Genomic DNA, 19180 nt, shown 5'->3' with positions numbered 1-19180 from the left:
AAAGTTTGTATCATATGTATTTCCCAGGCAAGTATCAAGTATGTCCAATACCTCAAGGCTAGCATGGGGATGGGTCCAAGAGTACAGCCTGCTCTACATTAGGGACCCCAGCAGCGTTTAATGTCACCCCCCCGGCCTAGTTAACGTATGTTCCTGCAAAACACAGAGCCCTTTCCATTTTTTCCTCAATTTAACCACCTCGGCTTCAAAAAGATGGGTTTCCTGCAACAGTGCACTTTGTGCATTATACCTGCAGAAAAACAAGTGTTTGTCTTTCTGCAGCTATCCAGCCCCTGAATATTGCAAGTTATGAGTGTCCTTTCATACGTCTCGCAGGTAGCAAAAGCCACACCCCAGGCCCTCCCAAAGCAGCATACATGCCTTCAGCCTCTCAACTCTCCACGAGGTGGGAACCCAGCTTAAATCAATCCATAACAAAAAGTTTGGTAACCTGCAAAATACAAAAGTTTTAAAGATGCCTACCTCAGTCCATCTGCAACATGTAGAGCTATTCGATGCTGAGTAGATCTAGTAAAAATAGTAATATCTTGTTGAAGTAGACGGTCTAGGGAGCCTTTTGGGGCTAGTTCCATTACTAACATCCTTGGACGAATACCAGCAGCCAATAAAGACACTAAGCTAGGGTGGCGAAGGTGACTTAACACAGTGAGCTCCTGTAAAATACAACATATGAATGATTAGAGAATGAAATCTGTACTGTTGATTGATTCAGGATCAAACTTCAATAATGAAGAAAATACAGCATTGTATTTTTATGGATCAAATCTGTTTATTATTATTTCAAGTTATAAACATCACAAGTGCAGCTCAGCTAAGCAATACAATCAGATAGCAATATTACTTGTCCGGAGGTGCTGAATTGGGCAGCCAAAGTCTTCTTCTAACCCTCTTACCCCAAGAAGCCCCCTGCAACCTCCTCTGCTTCTCACACCCTGGACGGGAGCACCCCCAGTCATGTGCTGCAATATGAAGCATGCTCCATGTACAGTGATACAAAACATGAGTAAAACATGAACAAAACATCAACTTTGTTTCCCTGCGACTGGCGCCTCGTACTTCAATCACTCAAACCCAGGCCTAATTCCAATGTGATCCTGGTCCCCCATAAAGTCCCCCCCGCTCACTCACTCCCATTCGCTCAGTACAACTCCAGCACACTCAGATAGGCCGGACATGTAAAATCCGTGAACTCCGTGGATAATATTTGTAAAAATGGTTGCCAGAGTTCCTTAAAGTCAGCACTGCGCTGCTGTGAAGTCAAAGTAAGCTTTTCCATATGAGAATGAACCACAGCTTATGAAGTCATGATGTTAATGTCGGGGTCTTGTCAGTACCCCACATAGCTAATATCAGCTGCAGTGCCGCATTTAGGGCCAAGGCCATCTGCCGTCCTTTCAATGATCTCAAGGGGAAGGTAAGTGGGTTAGGGAGGCCCAGCAGAATATACGCAGGGAGTCTAGGAATCTGAGTATCAAACGCCGCGTCAATAGTGTCTATAATATTCTCCCAATACCGATGAAGCTTAGGGCAATGCCAAAGTAGGTGCACAAGCAACCCCCCGCCCCCACATCCCCTCCAACAAAGGATGGACTTAGTGGGATCCCAAGCCTGAATCCTTGCTGGGGTGTAGTACCAATAGGAGGCCACCTTATATGCTGTCTCTGTGCCTGCCGCATTGTAAGCCATGTGATGTGTCCTGTAGAAGATGCCCTCCCACTCCTCCTCAGAGAGTTCCCTTTCCAGTTCCCTCTCCCACCACAGCTGACCCTTAGTCTTAGGCATACGGGCCTCCCCCCGTAGGAGACCGCAAAGCTCAGAGATCACCCGCCTATTATCCTTTTTCACTAGGATCCACTTTTCAAATGGTGTCAACGACCTATCTATTAATGCTCTATTAGCTGGCAACATGACCCAGTGTCGCATTTGATAGTACATCATCCTGTCCGCCTCTGTTAAGCCATATGTCTCCCTCATCTGGTCAAAGGAGATCACCCCCTAATCGTCGAAAAAGTATCCAACCCTTTTGCAGCCCCCTTCATACCAACGGCTCAGTGCCTCCCGCTGCAGGCCCGGTTCAAAATCAGGGTTTGCGACCAGGGGGGTCATTGGGGATGGGAACGTCATCAGGCCCAGTCTGCTAGCCACCAGATCCCACACCCTCATCGACACTTCCGTGACCGGGGATGCATAAAGTCCGCGCGCTCTATGTCGGCGCCGGAGCCAGGGCTCCTTCCATATATGGGAGCCCGCCACCGCCTGGTCCATAAAGCACCAGTGTTTCTCGGAAGACGGGCGACTCCATTCTAATAGAAAACGCAATTGCGCTGCCTGAAAGTATCTTAGAAGGCAGGGGACCGCCAGTCCTCCCTCCCGTTTGGGGCGAAACAGCACCCGACGTGGCAACCGTGCCGCCCTTCCCTCCCAAATGAATCTCAGAAACGCCGCCTGAAGGGTTGCAATCGTTCGTGGCGGGGGCGCTACCGGGAGTGCCTGAAACACATACAGAATGTGTGGCAGGATGGTCATCTTCACCGCCGCCACCCTGCCCAACCAAGACAGTTTAAGTCTCCCCCAGGTCTCTAGATCGCGCTGCACCTCCCGGGTCAGTTTTGTGTAATTCAGTGTCGCCGTACGAGCAACAGAGGACGCTAAATCAATCCCCAAATACAGGAGTTTGGAAGAGGACCATATAAAATGGAATCGGGCCTTCAGATCTCTTTCATGCTCGGCACTGATAAACCTGGTCATCGTCTGCGACTTTAGCATGTTCATTCGTAATCCCGAGACCCGGCCAAATTCCTCTAATATCCCCATTAGTACGGGCAATGAGGTCGCGGGTTCCGCCAGAGTAAGAATCACGTCATCCGCATACAATGAAATGATGTGCTCATCTCCCCCAAACTTCACGCCCATGATCTGAGGATTATCCCGTAGCCGCTTCGGCATGGGTTCCATATAGAGCACAAAGAGGAGAGGCGAAAGCGGGCACCCCTGCCGGGTCCCTCGTTGAATTGGGAACGGCAACAAGAGCGTCCCGTTGACCCAGACCGCCGCCCGAGGAGCCTGGTAGATACAACGGATCCATGTCATAAAACCCGTGCCCAGCCCAAAGCGCTCAAGTAGCCTGAACAGGTATGGCCAATGGACTCTATCGAACGCCTTTTCGGTATCAATAGAAATGAAGAGGGCCTCCCTATGTGAGCGGTTGGTCTTATCCAATAGATGAAGCAGTCGCTTAGTATTATCACTACACTGCCTGTGCGGTATAAATCCTGCTTGATCGGGGTCCACAAGGCCCGGCATGTAATAATTGAGGCGGTGTGCCTGTATTCCAGTGAACAATTTGGCATCGATATTCAAGAGGGAAATCGGCCTATAGGAGGCCCATTCCTCGGGATCCTACCCCGGCTTAGGAATAACCAGAATAGTGGCATCCACCATGCTGGCCGTGAGAGCACCCGTCTGTCGGAAGGAGTTAAAAAGGCGCACTAACATCGGTACAAGTTCCATACAGAAGGTCTTATAGAAAAGCGCTGAGAATCCATCAGGGCCAGGTGACTTCCCGATCTGCAGACGTCCAATTGCTGATATAACCTCCTCCGCCCTTATAGGTTGATCTAATGAAGTCACCTCTCTCTCGGCCAAAGAAGTAATTGCTATACCCTCTAGGAAGGCCTCCGGAGTTACATTACCAGGATCCTCAGCCCCATATAATCCCCGATAGAATTCCGCAAACGCCTCCGCAATTTGGTCGCTCGTGTGCGCTTCCGCTCCCTAGGGAGGGTGAACCATTTTTATCATTGACGCCGCTCGCTGCGCTCGTAGCTGGTGTGCCAGTAGCTTCCCACATCTATTACTTCCAATATAATACTTATGCTTAAGACGCACTACCGCATATTCTGTCCTGTCCCAGTCCAACCTCCTCAACTGCTTCCTTACTTTCTCAAGCTCTCGCCAAACTCTTGGAGCACCGGTATGCTTGTGTGAACACTCCAGTACCATCACTCTCTGTTCTAGATCCTCTCTCAACAGTCTCCTTGCTTTATTATCCCTGGCGGACATCTACATCACCTTGCCTCTTACTACAGCCTTCAGTGCCTCCCACAGTGTCGCCAAGCCGGTGCTCCCATCATCATTCATGCTAAGGTAGTCTACTATTGCACTACGAATCGCCTCTACTGTTGCACCGTTTTGAAGCATTGAGTCCCTGAAGCGCCATCCCGATGCCCCCACCTGCTCCATACTCATAACGACCTCAACAGAAACCGGAGCGTGATCCAACAGGGCTCGAGGCTCAATCGCTGACTCCCTAACCTGGGGTAGGAGCTCCTGTGAGGCCAGGAAAAGGTCAAGTCTAGCGTATGTCTTAGTCGCTGCCGCGTAAAAGGAATAATCCCTTAGCGTGGGGTGTGCCCTCCTTCACACATCCTCCAGGCCGCACTCACTCAGCCACTGACGACCAGCCACTGTCAAAGACCCCGTCTGCCCATAACGGTGACCTGAGCGGTCCAAGTCACCATCCATCACCAGGTTAAAGTCACCCCCCACCAGGATGGCACTATCCGGAGATTGCAGCAGTGGAGTCAAAGCCTGTTTTAGGAAGACTTCTTGCTGAGTGTTGGGTGCGTATAAGGAAGCAATAGTGAAAGAAAAAGCCCCCACTCTCATTCTCATGGCTAGAAGCCTACCTTGCACTTCATGCAGCTTTGCCACCACTTCCCCGGGGAATGAGCGCGCTAATAATATCACAACCCCTGCATGCTTTGATGATGCCGAAGACCAAATCTGCCTAGGGAACCACTTAGAGCACATGCGATAAATGTCCTTTTGGACTAGATGTGTCTCCTGCAGCAGGCATATGTGACTCCCCGACCTCTCTAAGGCGGACAGGATGGCTAGCCTCTTCGTTGGATTATTGAGCCCACGGATATTCCAGCTTGTACATTTAATAATAATACCATAAAATGGAAGCAGTAATCAAGAAGGGAGAGACCTCACGGAGGACCACCCCCCAGACGAGATCATCAACCACCTCAAACGCTCGGGCCTGAGAATATCTCAACAGAAAAGCCAGCATCGCAGGGAAACCCACCATCATTCAACCAATGCGCACAATGGGTGCTCACAACCAACAAGTCCTCGCACATCCTTCTTCACGAGGAAAAGTCTCCACAGGGCAGTAGAACCGTTCATGTTTGTCGAACCAGATCCATCGCCCCCGCCGCCCCGGGCCTCTTTAGCGGCCAACAGGTCACAAGTTTCACGGCCATCATTCGCAGTTTCCTTTTTTTCTCCTTCCGCCGCCAACGTGGATGACCCCCAGCAGGCAAGCTCGCTTTCTCACTCGCATCCTGGCAACTCTCCTCCAAGCCCAGGATCCGATTTGCTTCCGATACGGATCTCACCTGCCGGAGTTGTTCCTCCCATCGGAAAACTAGGCGGAACGGGTGACCCCAGGAGTAGGACACATTGTGCGTCTGCATGTGCTCTGTAATGGGCTTAAATTCTCTCCGCCTCTGCAAGGTCCGCACAGAGAGGTCGTGGAATAATTGGAGCTCATGTCCTCTAAAAAGTACCTGCTGAAGATTGCGAGCCCGCTGAAGGATATTTTCTTTCAGCCCAAAGTTGTGGACACAGGCTAGGATGTCTGGGGGGCGGTCTCCAGGGTCACAAGCGCGGCCCACACGATGAATTCTATCCAAGACTATCTCCTGGGTCTCATCCGGGCCCAGCAGTGAGCGAAACAGGCCCACCACGTAGTCCCCAATGTCCTCTTTCTCCGCCCCCACCGGGGCCCCTCTGATGCGGATATTATGTCTCCTCAAGCGATTTTCCAAATCCTCTACCGCGATCTGGAGGAGGTCCTGCTGCTCTCGGATGCGGACGACCTCCTGCTGTAGGCCTGCCACCTCCTCACCTCGGGAGATCTTGCCGTCTTCCATCTGCACCACCCGCTCTCCCAGGGAGGTAACCTCTCCTCGAAGTTCCTTAACCTCCTGAGAAATGTCCCTATGGAGCTCCTGGATGTCACTCCGAAGCGAGTCAAACAGGGAGGTTAAAAAGCCCTTCGTGACCGGGGAGCACTCATCTGGGTCCACCTCCGTCCGCCCCTCTAGGGATTTCGTCGCCGGTGGATCCTCGGCCATACCGCCCGATGCTAGGTGGGTCCCCGTCAACATTTCTCTGACTGATCGCTCCCGCTTGGACTTGGACGCCGCCATGGCACACGGGCGCAGTCACGGTCTGCCGGATCACCCCCCTGGGTCTCTCCACAAGCCCCGACCGGGACAGAATCACCAGAAGCCGCCTTGTCAAAGATTGCATCTAGCGTTGGCACTTAGAACCTCCTCTTACCAATCGTCGCCTTTCAGTAGCATCCGCACCATCAGTAAGGGGCCCGCACTTACTTCTCTGCCTTGCAGGTGATTACGATGACCTTGGGGCAAAACGGCGGCCTCTTGTGTCTCCACCCGCGCTTCCAGGCCTCTCAGCTGTCCTGGAGAGACCAAATGGGGAGGGAGGAGCTCCCCCTCGACCCCTGACCAAATCCAGCAGGTGGGGCACTCTCCGCACCCTGGGCGCCTGCAACTCCTGGGGCCTACGCCCCCTCTCCGGTCCCGCAGCTCACGGGACCCAGCACGATCCCTCTGGGGCTCTGGCCCCCCGGCTCAGACTCGGGAGGCCGCCAGAGCAGGGCCCGCCTCGCGGCCCAGGCCACTGCCCAAGCCGCTCCGCGGCCCCGGGCGCAAATCAGGCGACCGCTCCTCGCTCGCGGCAAGTGGCAGCGCTCGTCTCACCACCCCAACCGGGCGACGGCCAAACCTCGGCTGCGCCCGCTGCCTCGGGGAGCACTAGAGCGACCCCCGGCCAGGCCAGCCGATGAACTTCTGGGCCAGGATGGCGGAGCTCTGACGGACACGTCCTATCCCGCCGCCATCTTGGCCACGCCCCCCAGCATTGTATTTTTAAACTGCATTTTGTAACTATTTTGTTTTTTACCAATTTTATTGAGTTTCATCATAGTGAAAAGTGAACAACAGTTCCCATAGCATTATGGTAACATACATGTAAAAAAGAATGTACATACTAATCTCTACTGCTATGATTACAAAGTTCAAAGTTCAATAAATGAAGAAAATACAGCACTGTATTTTTAAAGTGCATTTTGTAACTATTTTGTTTTTAACCAATTTTATTGAGATCCATCATAGTGAAGAACGTGCAACAGCTCCAATAGCATCATGGTAACATATATGTAAAAAAGAATGTACGTACCTATCTCCTTTGCTATTATTACAGAATCGTAACAACAACAGGAGTAATTTGGTTTAAATCATACAACCAAACATTAGTGAACAGTGTATTAACTGGTCATGTTATAATATCAACAAATTAGACATAGCTACTGCATTAGCCATGTGTCAAGATGATTACTAATTTCCTATCGGCTTGCAGCATGTTGCTGCACACATCACTGAGACGATGCAGTTAGCGGTGGAATGCTATGTCTATCAGAGAACATCACAGGATGTGCATTTGGGGGGAGGGTCCCTATAGTTTACATGGCCATTGCCTCTGCTATGCCTCACTTTAGCGTTGCCGCACACCAATGCCTAACATCCGGTAATACCTTAGCTTTCCAAAGCATGGCAATAACCCTGCGAGCCATTAGTAATGCCTAAGTCAATAAACAGCTATTGCAGTTTATGAGCATTTGAATAATCCTAATACCGAGCCCTCTACCGTGCAAACGTTTGGGTGACCAGTCACCTCTGTCAGTGCTTCCAAGATAACGTTGCACAAGCCACTGGCTGCTGGACATCAACAAAACATGTGTATCAAATGTCTGCTTCGGTTCTGTGGCAACGTGGGCTATTAGTAGGGGTGCCAAATATCTGGTACAGCATTTTAGGTGTGAAATATGCTGTGTACAATGTTATGCTGTATGTAATGAAATTTGGCATTTCTGGACAGCTTTCTACGGTACAAAAGTGCTCTGTCCCACTCTTTCTGCGTATGTTCTCTGCCTATGTCAGCTTCCCATGTGGAGTGGAATGCTGCTAATGGTTCTCGTGTAGTGTATGTTTGGGCTCAGACAAACGATGTAATGAGCCTTTGGCCAACACCCATAATGAACATAGCACGTACAAGTGAATTTTGGTTGGGTTCTGTGTCCATAACATGCCAGAGCCTACCCAGTTCTGTCACTAGGCGACCATAGGCTAGAGAAAGTGACCTGCCATTAATCCATTCTCATACTCTAAGCCATCGTAAGCCATGAGCATCCCATCCTGAAACAAGGTTCCTGGGGTGTCTACTTCTTCTTCGTCCAATGTTGCCATCCTGCCTCCCCCTATCATGTCAGTGAAGGGAATAATGGAGCATATGATTATCTCAGAAGAGTACAGAGGAGCTTGTGGCATTACTCTGAGGCTGCGGTGGAAACTGGTGTTTGCGACCTTCAGTATTCTATTGACGTCCTGTGGAAGTCGTACGTGGAGAAGAAAAGTATGCCAAACCATACTCTGTGCCAGCTCGGGGCTGGCAGTCCTAATTCCTCTAGAATGCATCCGGCAAGCCAGTGCACAGGCCATTCTAATTGTGCTGCTAAATAATAGTGAAAAGAACAGATGATGGACAAAATGCTGAACAATGCAAACATTCACCCCAGTCACAATGATCTGGGTGTAATCGATTGTTTTTTTTGCCCACCAACCCACCCTAGTTTGGACCCAGACATATGCAAATCAGTCTTGACCCTGTTCCCCGTGTGACCAGTCCAGCTCGAACTGCCAAGCCAGGTCCTCCCTGGACAAGAAACAACCATCCTGGGACCCCAGGTTCTGAGTACAGTAATCAGATAAGCCTATGCAGTCTGCCTGCAATACCCATTTTAGTTAGTACCAAGATCAAATAATTCCAATCTACAGTATCAAAGACTTTCTTCAGATCCAGCATCATACACACTGCGTATGGCCACTGATATGGAGTGAGCTCCATAACCCTATGATGGCGGGGAATATTGTGAGTAGTAGACTGTCCAGGTAGGAAACTGTGTTGGTCGATATGGACCAAACACAGCATAAGTTCATATAAACGACTTGCCATGACTTTACCCAGAATTTTGTGGTCTGACCCCAGCATAGATAGCGGGCCATAGCAGGTTGATTCTAGGGGATCTCTGCCAGGTTTGGGGAGGAACACCAACAGTGATTCTCTGAGTGAGGGTGCTAGGCAGCCCTCTGTTAGAGCAGACTGATATAGTTACAACAGTTTGGGGGCCAGCAGAGACTCGTATGCCTTATAGAACTCGATTGGGGACCCATCTAGTTATGCGTGATGCATACTGCTGCACATTTCTGCACTTTTCTCCTATAGCTCGATAGGTGTGTTGATTTCCTCCCTAGGTCTTTCTGTATGCTTACTCTGGCTCCCACCATCGTCCATATGCAGTGTCCCCTGTGTACTACTATCAGCGCCTCCCAGTTTTCTGCTATATAGTGTGACATAATTGCCCTATTGGTGTCACGAAAAGGCTTGGTCTTCATGAAGCGCAGGCTGCAACCACCAAGTAGGGATCAGGGACGTGGTGCTCTCAATGTAAACTGTATCTGTAGGGGGCTGTGATCGGAAAAGTTTTTTCCCCGGTATTCCACGCCCAACGCCGGCAGTCGTGTAGTTGGGTCACAGAACATTCAGTCTACTCTCACATGCAAATCATGGGGGGGTGCATAATAGAAGTATTCATGGATGTAGGAGGCTGGCCCTCTATGTAGTGTGGAAAACTAGACACACTGTGCAGGGGGTACAGGCAACCACACATTGGTTGCCAGAGGTAAAAACTAGATCATCTAATGTTCTAATTTGAGGTAGCTCAGTCGAGCAGTTAGGCCATTCTTGGAGAAGTGAAAAGCATTTGTTGTACTCACACTATCAATCATGCATTTCACACATTCTAAGGAATAATTTGAGACCAATTAAAACAAATACTTCAGAATATTATATACATTTTAAGACCAAGATTATCAAAATTGGTTAAGTACTTTTAAAGATAGGGATTTTTAAGGTTTTAATAAATGCAGTCTTTCTCTGCGTAATTATGCACCACTGGAATCAATAGGAAGACACCTTTTAAAATTCATATAAAATCACACAGTTGCTTTACCAAGTTCTGATTTTGCAGGTTGGTTGATGTCATCAGTGGACATGCTGTGCCAGCTGGAGAAGTTCAGACGGCTCCCAGTTCAAGAGGCGGCAGCGGTGGAAAGTCTCTTGGAACCGGTACAGGGCCACTGAGGGTGACCACTTGGAAAAACGCCTGCTCTGGTCATGTTAAAGGTGGCTCCTTGGGGTCCCCTTGGAGTGTTGAGATTGGAAGGGGTGAAGGACCCTCGGGGCACAGCAGGTTCATTGTTGCAGGGCACACTGCAGCCGGGTGCAGAGCGAATAGCTGATCCAGTGGCTGTGTGCAAAGATGCCCTTTGGATCTAAAGTTGGGTCTTTTGGAAGGTCACTTACAGGACAACGGGGGCACTCTGGCGGGATGTCCAGGGTATTCCTTAAGTCCCTCGACTAGTGCTTCCTCATGGTCCTTTTTCAGCTCTAGGCGAGCTGGTTTTCCTGGTGTAAAACGTCAGCTGACCAGTACCCAGGCTATTGGCATGATTTGCCCACTGGAGGGTAGAGTGGCACCAAACTTGGCACACTTGCAGGGATTGTCCTCCTGGTCCTCGGTGTGTCATGGGGTCTGGCTGTGACTTCCGGTTCGGGGGATATAGGCCGGTCAGTGAAGTGACCATCAGTGGGTTGTTGGTTCTTAGGTTACTGCAGAGTGATAACTCCACTCTGGAGGGAGTTCTTGGGTGATTGGTGAAGCTTGGAGGTCCTCTGGGTTTCTTGGAGGTCAGTTCAGTGTCCAGCTTCTCCGCAGCTGCGATTATCGGATCCTGGGTGCAGCAGGCAGGGATGGCGCCTTTTCTTGATGCAGCAGGTCCACGGTTCTTGTGCCTTGGTTCATCATTGTGCTGTTCTTTTTTATGTCCTTTGAATCTGATCTCTTGTTTTAAGGATGCTCACTAAATATTGAATTTAGTGGACGTTTTAGGGGATACCTTATAGTGTCCAATGGGACACTTACCTTTGGGTGGCTACACTCACTATGGTGACCACTTCCTGTGGGAAAGGTAACTTCCCTAAACTTAATTCGCTATTTTCCTTCCATCTAAAATGAAGGAAAATTAAATGGAGTTTCCACCTCGCCGGCAACAGCTTAGGGGTGGTGCATGCCCGGTGAGGCCACTCCCCCTTTGCTTTGTGTGGTTTCCCACATTGGGAGTTTGCAAAGGGGAAGCCATCTGCTGCTAGCAGCAGGCCTGGGGGTCGAGTTTCAAGGACGTTAAGCCCTATGAAGCTCACCGCCAGGGCATTGCACATTCCTGAGGGAGGGCGTGTTAGCTCCTCCACCCAGGAAGGGCACTGTTTTACAAACCAGAGATACAGGGCCCTCCCCCAAGGTATATTGGCTGTATATTGGAGGTGGCTGGCTGGATAGAACCAGTCAGCAACCATGGCAGGATAGTTAGCTTTTGTAGGGAGGCACCTCTAAAGTGATCTTTTGGTACATTTAGGGATAAGTCCAATACTGGTACCAGTTTGGATTTATCATTCTGAGTTGTTTGATACTAAACAACCTAGGGTTCAGAGTGGCCATCATGTAGCTGGGAATCTCATGTTGAGCAATGTCCAGCACATGTATTAAAATGGCTGCTCTGTTCACTCACAATGTCCCAAGTTTGGCAAGGACACAGTGGGGCCATATTGCTCAAGCAGCTATGCCCTCACATATAATATAGAGCACTGAGTCTTAGGGCTGTAAGGCCTGCCAGACGGGTGTCTTACCCATAGTAAATGCAGTGTATGGTGACAGAGCACACAGGCAGTGTGTCATGCTGAGTTTGTGTTTTAGGTCTGCACCAGGATACTCAGTCTGCAATGGCAGTGCTCAGTGCATCTGGATGCATGGCCTTAGAGTGTGGCACAATCAGTGCAGCTGCCCTCAGGGACCTAACCATAGTACCCCATGCCCTGGTACCTAGGTACCCATTTACTAGGAACTTATAATGGTAGGTAAAGGTGTATCCAATTGTGCCAATGCCTCACAACAGTTTTAGGGAAAGAGCTCTGGCCCAGGGAACCTGGTTAGCAGGGGGCCTGGGCACTATAACTTATAGGCTACATCAAACATCAGGCAAAAAGTGGGGGCTAACCATGTCAAAAACATGCCTTTTCTCATACTACCCCCCAAAACGAAAGATGATTAGACTACCCTTTCCCTAGTGAGTCTTTATCATCTAAGTGGAAGAACCTGGAAAGGACATCTGTACTGGCATGGGCAGTCCCAGGTATGAATTCCACTTGAAAGTCCATTCCCTGTAGAAGACATTAACCACCTAAGCAGTTTGGGGTTTTAACCCTCCATCTGTTATAACCATCTGAGAGGCCTGTGGTCAGTCTGAACTATGAAGTGAGAGATAAACAGGTATGGCCTCAGCTTCTTCAGGGTACAAACCACCGCAAAGACTTCCCTCCCTACAGCACTCCAATTTTGCTCCTTAGGGAGTAGTTTCTTGCTTATAAAAGCAACTGGTTGGTCATGTCCGTCATCATTTTTCTCTGAAAGGACCTCTCCTTTCCCCATTTCAGAAGCATCTGTTTGGACTATGAATTGCCTGGAGTATTCTGCTGCTTGTAGGACTGGAGCAGAGCACACAGCTTCCTTTAGAGTGTCAAAGGCCTTTTGAAAACTCACTGTCCAGGTAACCTTTTTTGGGCATTTTCTTGGAGGTTAGTTCTGTGAGGGGGGCAACTATAGTGCCATAGCCCTTCACAAATCTCCTACAGTGCCCAGTCAAGCCAAGGACTGCTGTGATTTGTGTCTGGCTTGTGGGAGCTTCCCAAGCCAGAATAGTCTGAATTTTGGGTTTGAGAGGTTGCACTTGGCCTCCATCAACCAGGTGGCAGAAGGAAACAACTTTCCCTTGCTCTATCTGGTACTTACTGGCCTTGATAGTGAGGCATGCCTTTTGCAGAGCCTCAAGGACCTTCCCTAGGTGGATCAGCTTATCCTGCCAGGTAGAACTATATATAGCTATGTCATCCACATTAGCTGCACTAAGAGTTTCCAGTCCAGCAAGGACTTGGTTCACCAACCTCTGGAAGGTGGCAGGTGCATTCTTTAGTCCAAAGGGCATAACAGTGAACTGATAATGCCCACTAGGAGTACAAAATATTGACCTCTCTTTTGCTCCTGGAGTCAGCCCAATCTACCAGTACCCAGATGTTAAATCAAAAGTACTCAGATATTTGGCTGCCCCTAATCTGTCGATGAGCTCATCAACTCTTAGGATTGGGTGTGCATCTGGTTGAGGACTTGCCTGCAATCAGTTTGTTGTTGTTCTGCGAGGGTGTCTCATAAGACCACTCCGACCACAGAACAATCTTGTGGGTTGCTGGAGAGGAGATCAGGGAGAGGCTCACTCTCATCATCCTCTCCCTCACCTGTGACAATGAGCACAGTCACATCAGCTCTGTCACAAAAAGGTTTTAGGCGGTTGACATGGATTATTCTTTTTGGATTCTTGCAACTGCCCAGTACAACAAAGTCAGTGACCTCTCCTTTTCTCTCAAGTATGGAATGGGGCCCGTACCATTTGTCCTGGAAAACCCTTGGAGCAACAGGCTCTAACCCCCAAACTTTCTGCCCTGGTTGAATCTCCACCATAGCAGCTTTCTGGTCATACTAGTACTTTTGAAGCTCTCGGCTAGCCTAAAGATTTTTGCTGGCTTTCTTCATGTACTCAGCCATTCTGGAATGTAGGCCAAGCATACAGTCCACAATATCTTGATTGGGGTCTTTGAGGGGTTTCTCCCAGCCTTCCCTAACGAGACTTAGTGGTCCCCTAAACGGGTGCCCAAACAACAGTTCAAATGGAGAAAAACCCATTCCCTTGCGTGGCACTTCCCTGTAGGCAACAGCAGGAAAGGAAGCAGGACATCCCATCCCCTTCTGAGCTTTTCAGGGAGTCCTCCAATCATGCTTTTTAGGGTCTGGTTAAATCTTTCAACCAGCCCATTGGTTTGTGAATGGTATGAACCTATAGGTCACCCCACATTCCTGCCACATGTTTTTCAAGTACGCAGACATGAAGTTAGACCCTCTTTGTGATACTACCTTCTTAGGGAACCCTGCCCCGGTGAAGAAACCCAAGAGGGCTTTGGCAAATGCAGATGTAGTAAATGTCCTGAGGGGTATAGCCTCAGGATATTCTGTGGCATGATCCACTACCACTAGTATGTATCTGTGCCCTGATGCTGGTTGAAGGCCAAAGGGGCCAACAATGTCAACCCCTCCCTTTCAAAGGTTACCTCAACCACTGGAAGTAGCATTAAGGGGTCCTTTAAGTGCCAACCTGCTTTGCCATTGGTCTGGCAGGTGGGGCAGGACTGACAAAAGTCCCTCGCTTTTTGGGACATTCCTGGCCAATAAAAGTGGTTAACTAACCTACTCTTAAGTCGTGTTTTGGCCCAGATGCCCTGCTAGAGGGCTGTCAGGGGCTAGAGTGAGAAGGAATTCTCTGAACCTCTGGGGCACTACCACCCTCCTGGTTGCACCAGGCTTGAGGTCTCTGACCTCAGTGTACAGGAGTCCCTCCTCTCAATAGACCCTGTGGGTACCACTGACATTTCATAGCTCTTCCTGTGCAACTTGCTGCCTCAAGCCTTCAAGAGTGGGGCAGGTCTTCTGGCCCTAGAACCAATCTTCCCTGGAGGGTCCCTCTGGGCCCAGGAGCTATGGGTGGCAAGGCCCAAGTTTGTCAGGCTCAGTTCCCTCCAAGGTGGGTGACTCCTCCTCCTGAGAAGAGGGTTTCTGTCTTGAGTTCTGTTTTGAAGCTGGTCCCCCAGTCTTCTTGCCTTTTCTCTCGGGAGGCTGGTCCACTATTTCAGGAGCCAGCTCTCCCTTTTCTCTCTGAAGTTTGTTCTGTGCCTTTGTCTTGACAGATGCCCACTCAGGGATCCTTAGCATTGCTGCTTGGGTCTTCAGTTCTACTTCAGCTCTGGGAGAATGCTCCAGGTAATTTCCAAGCATGTAATCTACAGGGTTGGATGAGGACACAACCACTTCTTTTAGCCCTACTTCTCCCCCCAATCAAAGGTTACCATAGCCATGGGATGGAACTTTGTCTCATTGTCAACATTTGTGACACGGTAAGACCTCCCTACAAGGAACTGATTTCAGTAGAGCAAGTGCTGAGTTAACATGGTAACACAAGCTCATGTGTTCCTCAATGCTTCTATTTTCTCCCCATTAATCAAAGGGTCCTGCCTGCATTTTTGCATATTTCTTGGCCAGGCAGCACAGGATAATTATACCCCATTCTCAGTGACTAATGTTACCTCTATTGGGCCACTGACATGGTCAGGCCACACCTCTGACCCCATCTAGAGATTGGCAACTGCATTTACTGCCAATTGACTAGAGACATATTTTTGTTCTTACAGCCAGAGTCTCCAGTCTGTTGCCCTTTAGTTTTACTGTCATGGCACCAAGCCTTGCTAGGGTCAAAGGACCACACCTGGACTGTGAGAAGTCCCTGGGCCCACCCTTCTGTGCAGGATGTTGGGGGCTTTGAGAAGACCCTTTATTCTTTTTTCTTTTTGCTCCCATCTTTGGTTTGGGGGGTGGGGGGGCTTTTTGGCCTCTTTCTTTTGGTTACCCTTGTTTTGACCCAGTGGTCTACCCTCCTATCCAATTCTTGAGGAGAAAGTGAACCCAGGTCTACCAGATGGTGATGTAGTCTTTCACTGAAATAATTGCTTAGAAGATGCTCTTTCATGAACAGGATTTACAGCTCTTCATAATCTTGTACCTTGTTCCCAGCTAACTAACCACCCAGCATCTTTACTGAATAATCCACAAAGTCTACCCAGGTCTGGCTCTCGGTTTTCCCCTGAACTTTATTATATACTCTTCACTCGTAAATCCAAAGCCCTCAATCATGGTGCCTTTCATGAGGTCAGAGGATTTAGAATCTGCCTCATACAATATCAGGAGCCTATCCCTGCACTTTCATGAGAATAACTCCCACATCAGTGTGCCTCAATGTTTCTTTTCAATTTCCCACCCAAATGCAGGCTCTTATAAAGGCAAAAAACATTTGACTGTATCATCCCCTTCAGTGAAAGGAGAGACAACTCCTTTTGGGAGTTTAATGTTGAAAGATTTATCCCACAACACTTGTATGCTGCCACCAGAGGTGGATCCTAAGCCCAACTCTTTTCTTAGTTTTTCTGTTTCCAAGAGCTGACTCTGTAAGGCCAGTCTCCTGGTCAGCCTGGCAATGTCCATGTCTGTTTCTGTGGGTGCTCTAGAGCTTCTGGTGGAAGAGGAGCTACCCTTATCCCCATTCTCCACAGGTTCCTCATCTACCACAGATGCATCATCATCCTCTATCTCATCTGGGGGGTTATCTTTTTCATGATGGGCCACCAGAAACCTACATTTCTCAGTTCTCGGGTTCTTTCCAGTATGAATTTGGTACAGTCTGCAGAGCCTCCTTAATTAGTCATAGCTATATGACTCATAAGGGTTCCAGGTCGAGCTCCTGGTTTATAGCCTCTGTATCAGACATGTTTACTTTACTAAACTTGGGACCTGTATAGGAATATGGAATTCCCTTTTTGGATAGGCCGACTAAAGTAGGGACTTTGAAAACGTTTTGCTAGAGTTGTGTGGCCCTCACCACGGCCCCCACAATTATTTTAAAACTTTGCGAAAAATGTTTAGTCAATTGAAAAATCTAAAATAATTAACTAAAGGCAATTTGGAGAGCTATCCGTGTGCTCACAAAATTTACAAAATGTTATCAGCAAATGCAAAGTATTTATCCCATCGCTGCCAGAAAATGTTGGAGGTTGACCCTTTATATAGTGTGCAAAACTAGGGACACTGTGCAGGGGGTCCAGGCAACCACACTTTGGTTTCCAGAGGTAAAAACTAGATCACCTAATGCTCTAATTTTTGAGGTAGCTTGGTCGAGCAGTTAGGCCAATCTTGGAGAAGTGCAAAGCATTTGTTGTACTCACAGTATCAATCATGCAACTCACTCATTCGAAGGAATAACTCAAGACCAATTTACAAAAATATTTCAGATTTTTATATAGATTTTAAGACCAAGATTATCAAAATTGGTTAAGTACTTTTCAAGATTATTTAAGTTTCAAAAAGTCTGTGTGTAATTACGCACCATAGAAATCAATAGGAAGACACCTTTAAAAAAATCATATAAAATCACACTGTTGCTTTATTAAGTTCTGCTTTAGCAGATTGGTCGATGTCGTCGGTGGGCACGCTGTGACAGCTGGAGAAGTTCAGACAGCTGCCAGTTTCAGCGGGAGCAGCAGTGAAAGGTCTCTTGGAGCTGGTGCAGGGCCACTGAGGGAGACCACTTGGAAAAGGTCTGCTCTGGTCAAGTTAAAGGTGGTTCCTTGGAGTCTCCCTGAAGTGCTGAGGTGGGAAGGGGTGAGGGACCTTTGGGGCACAGTTGGTTCTTCATTGAAGGGCACAGGGCGGTCGGGTGAAGAGCGAATCAGTGAGAGAATCTGTGAGCCGGTGGCTGTGTGCAAGGATGCCATTTGGATCTGGAGGTAGGTCTTTTTGAAGATCACATACAGCACAAGATGGGCCCTATGGCAGGAGGTATGGGGTGCTCCTGAAGTCCCTCAACTATGGCTTCCTCCTGGTCCTTTTTCAGCTCTGGGCAAGCTGGTTTTCCTGGTGTCCGATGTCAGGTGAATAGTACCCAGAGTATTGGCACGATTCGGCACCCGGAGGGCCCAGTGCCACCAAACTTTGCACATTTGCAGGTTTTGTCCTCCTGGTCAGCGTGTGTTGCTGGGTCCGGCTGCAACTTATGGAGATATCAGCCAGTCCGTGAAGTAACCCTAACTGAGTTGTTGGTTCTTGGGTTGTTGCACAATGGTACCTTCACTCTGGAGGAAGTTCTTGGACGACTGGTGAAGCCTTGAGGACCTCTGATTTTCTTGAGGTCAGTCAACTGTCCAGCATCTCAGCAGCAACAATTGTCAGGTATTCGGTGCAGCAGGCAGGGTTTGGAGCCTTTTCTTGATGCAACAGGTCCACAGTTCTTGTGCCTTGGTTCTTCTTGGTGCTGGTCTTCTTTGTGTCCTTCAAATATGATCTCTTGGTTTAGGGATGCCGTAAGGAAATGCCTCCTTGGCATGGGTACCCCCTGACTTTTTGCCTTTTGTTGATGCCAGTTATGATTGAAAGTGTGCTGCGTCCCTGCTAACCAGGCCCCAGCACCAGTGTTCTTTCCCTAAACTGTACCTTTGTTCCCACAATTGGCACAGCCCTGGCACCCAGATAAGTCCCTTGTAAATGGTACTCCTGGTACCAAGGGCCCTGATGCCAGGGAAGGTCTCTAAGGGCTGCAGCATGTCTTATGCCACCCTGGGGACCCCTCACTCAGCACATGCACACTGCCTCACATCTTGTGTCTGCTGGTGGGGAGCAAATGACTAAGTCGACATGGTACTCCCCTCAGAGTGCCATGCCCACCTCACAATGCCTGTGGCATAGGTAAGTCACCCCTCTAGCAGGCCTTACAGCCCTAAGGCAGGGTGCACTATACCACAGGTGAGGGCATATCTTCATGAGCACTATGCCCCTACAGTGTCTAAGCTAAACCTTAGACATTGTAAGTACACAGTAGCCATAAAGATTATATGGTCTGGGAGTTTGTCAAACACGAACTCTACAGTTCCATAATAGCTACACTGAAATCTGAGAAGTTTGGTATCAAACCTCTCAGCACAATAACTGCACACTGATGCCAGTGTGGAATGTATTGTAAAATGTACCCAGAGGGCATCTTAGAGATGCCCCCTGAATATCAGTCCAACTCCTAGTGCTAGGGTGACCACTTTCTGCCAGCCTGCCACAACCAGATGAGTTTCTAGTCACATGGGGAGAGTGCCTTTTGTCACTCTACGGCCAGGAGCAAAGCCTGTACTGGGTGGAGGAGCTTCACACCTCCCCCTGCAGGAACTGTAACACCTGGTGGTGAGCCTCAAAGGCTCA

At 49.0% G+C, this 19180-nt stretch overlaps 1 protein-coding gene across 3 annotated transcripts in view; it reads right to left on the bottom strand.

The window, feature by feature from the left end:
- Positions 1–19180, bottom strand: part of LRRK2 (leucine rich repeat kinase 2) — a 1446345-nt gene that overhangs the window by 384192 nt on the left and 1042973 nt on the right. For all 3 annotated transcript variants that reach the window (XM_069229760.1, XM_069229761.1, XM_069229762.1), the window contains one exon: positions 484–674. In XM_069229760.1, the coding sequence (XP_069085861.1) occupies positions 484–674 (191 nt within the window). The remainder of the gene's footprint in view (positions 1–483; positions 675–19180) is intronic.

The sequence above is a fragment of the Pleurodeles waltl genome, chromosome 4_1 (genome assembly GCF_031143425.1).
Source record: "Pleurodeles waltl isolate 20211129_DDA chromosome 4_1, aPleWal1.hap1.20221129, whole genome shotgun sequence".
NCBI lineage: Eukaryota > Metazoa > Chordata > Amphibia > Caudata > Salamandridae > Pleurodeles > Pleurodeles waltl.
This window is presented reverse-complemented; position numbering and strand designations above follow the sequence as displayed.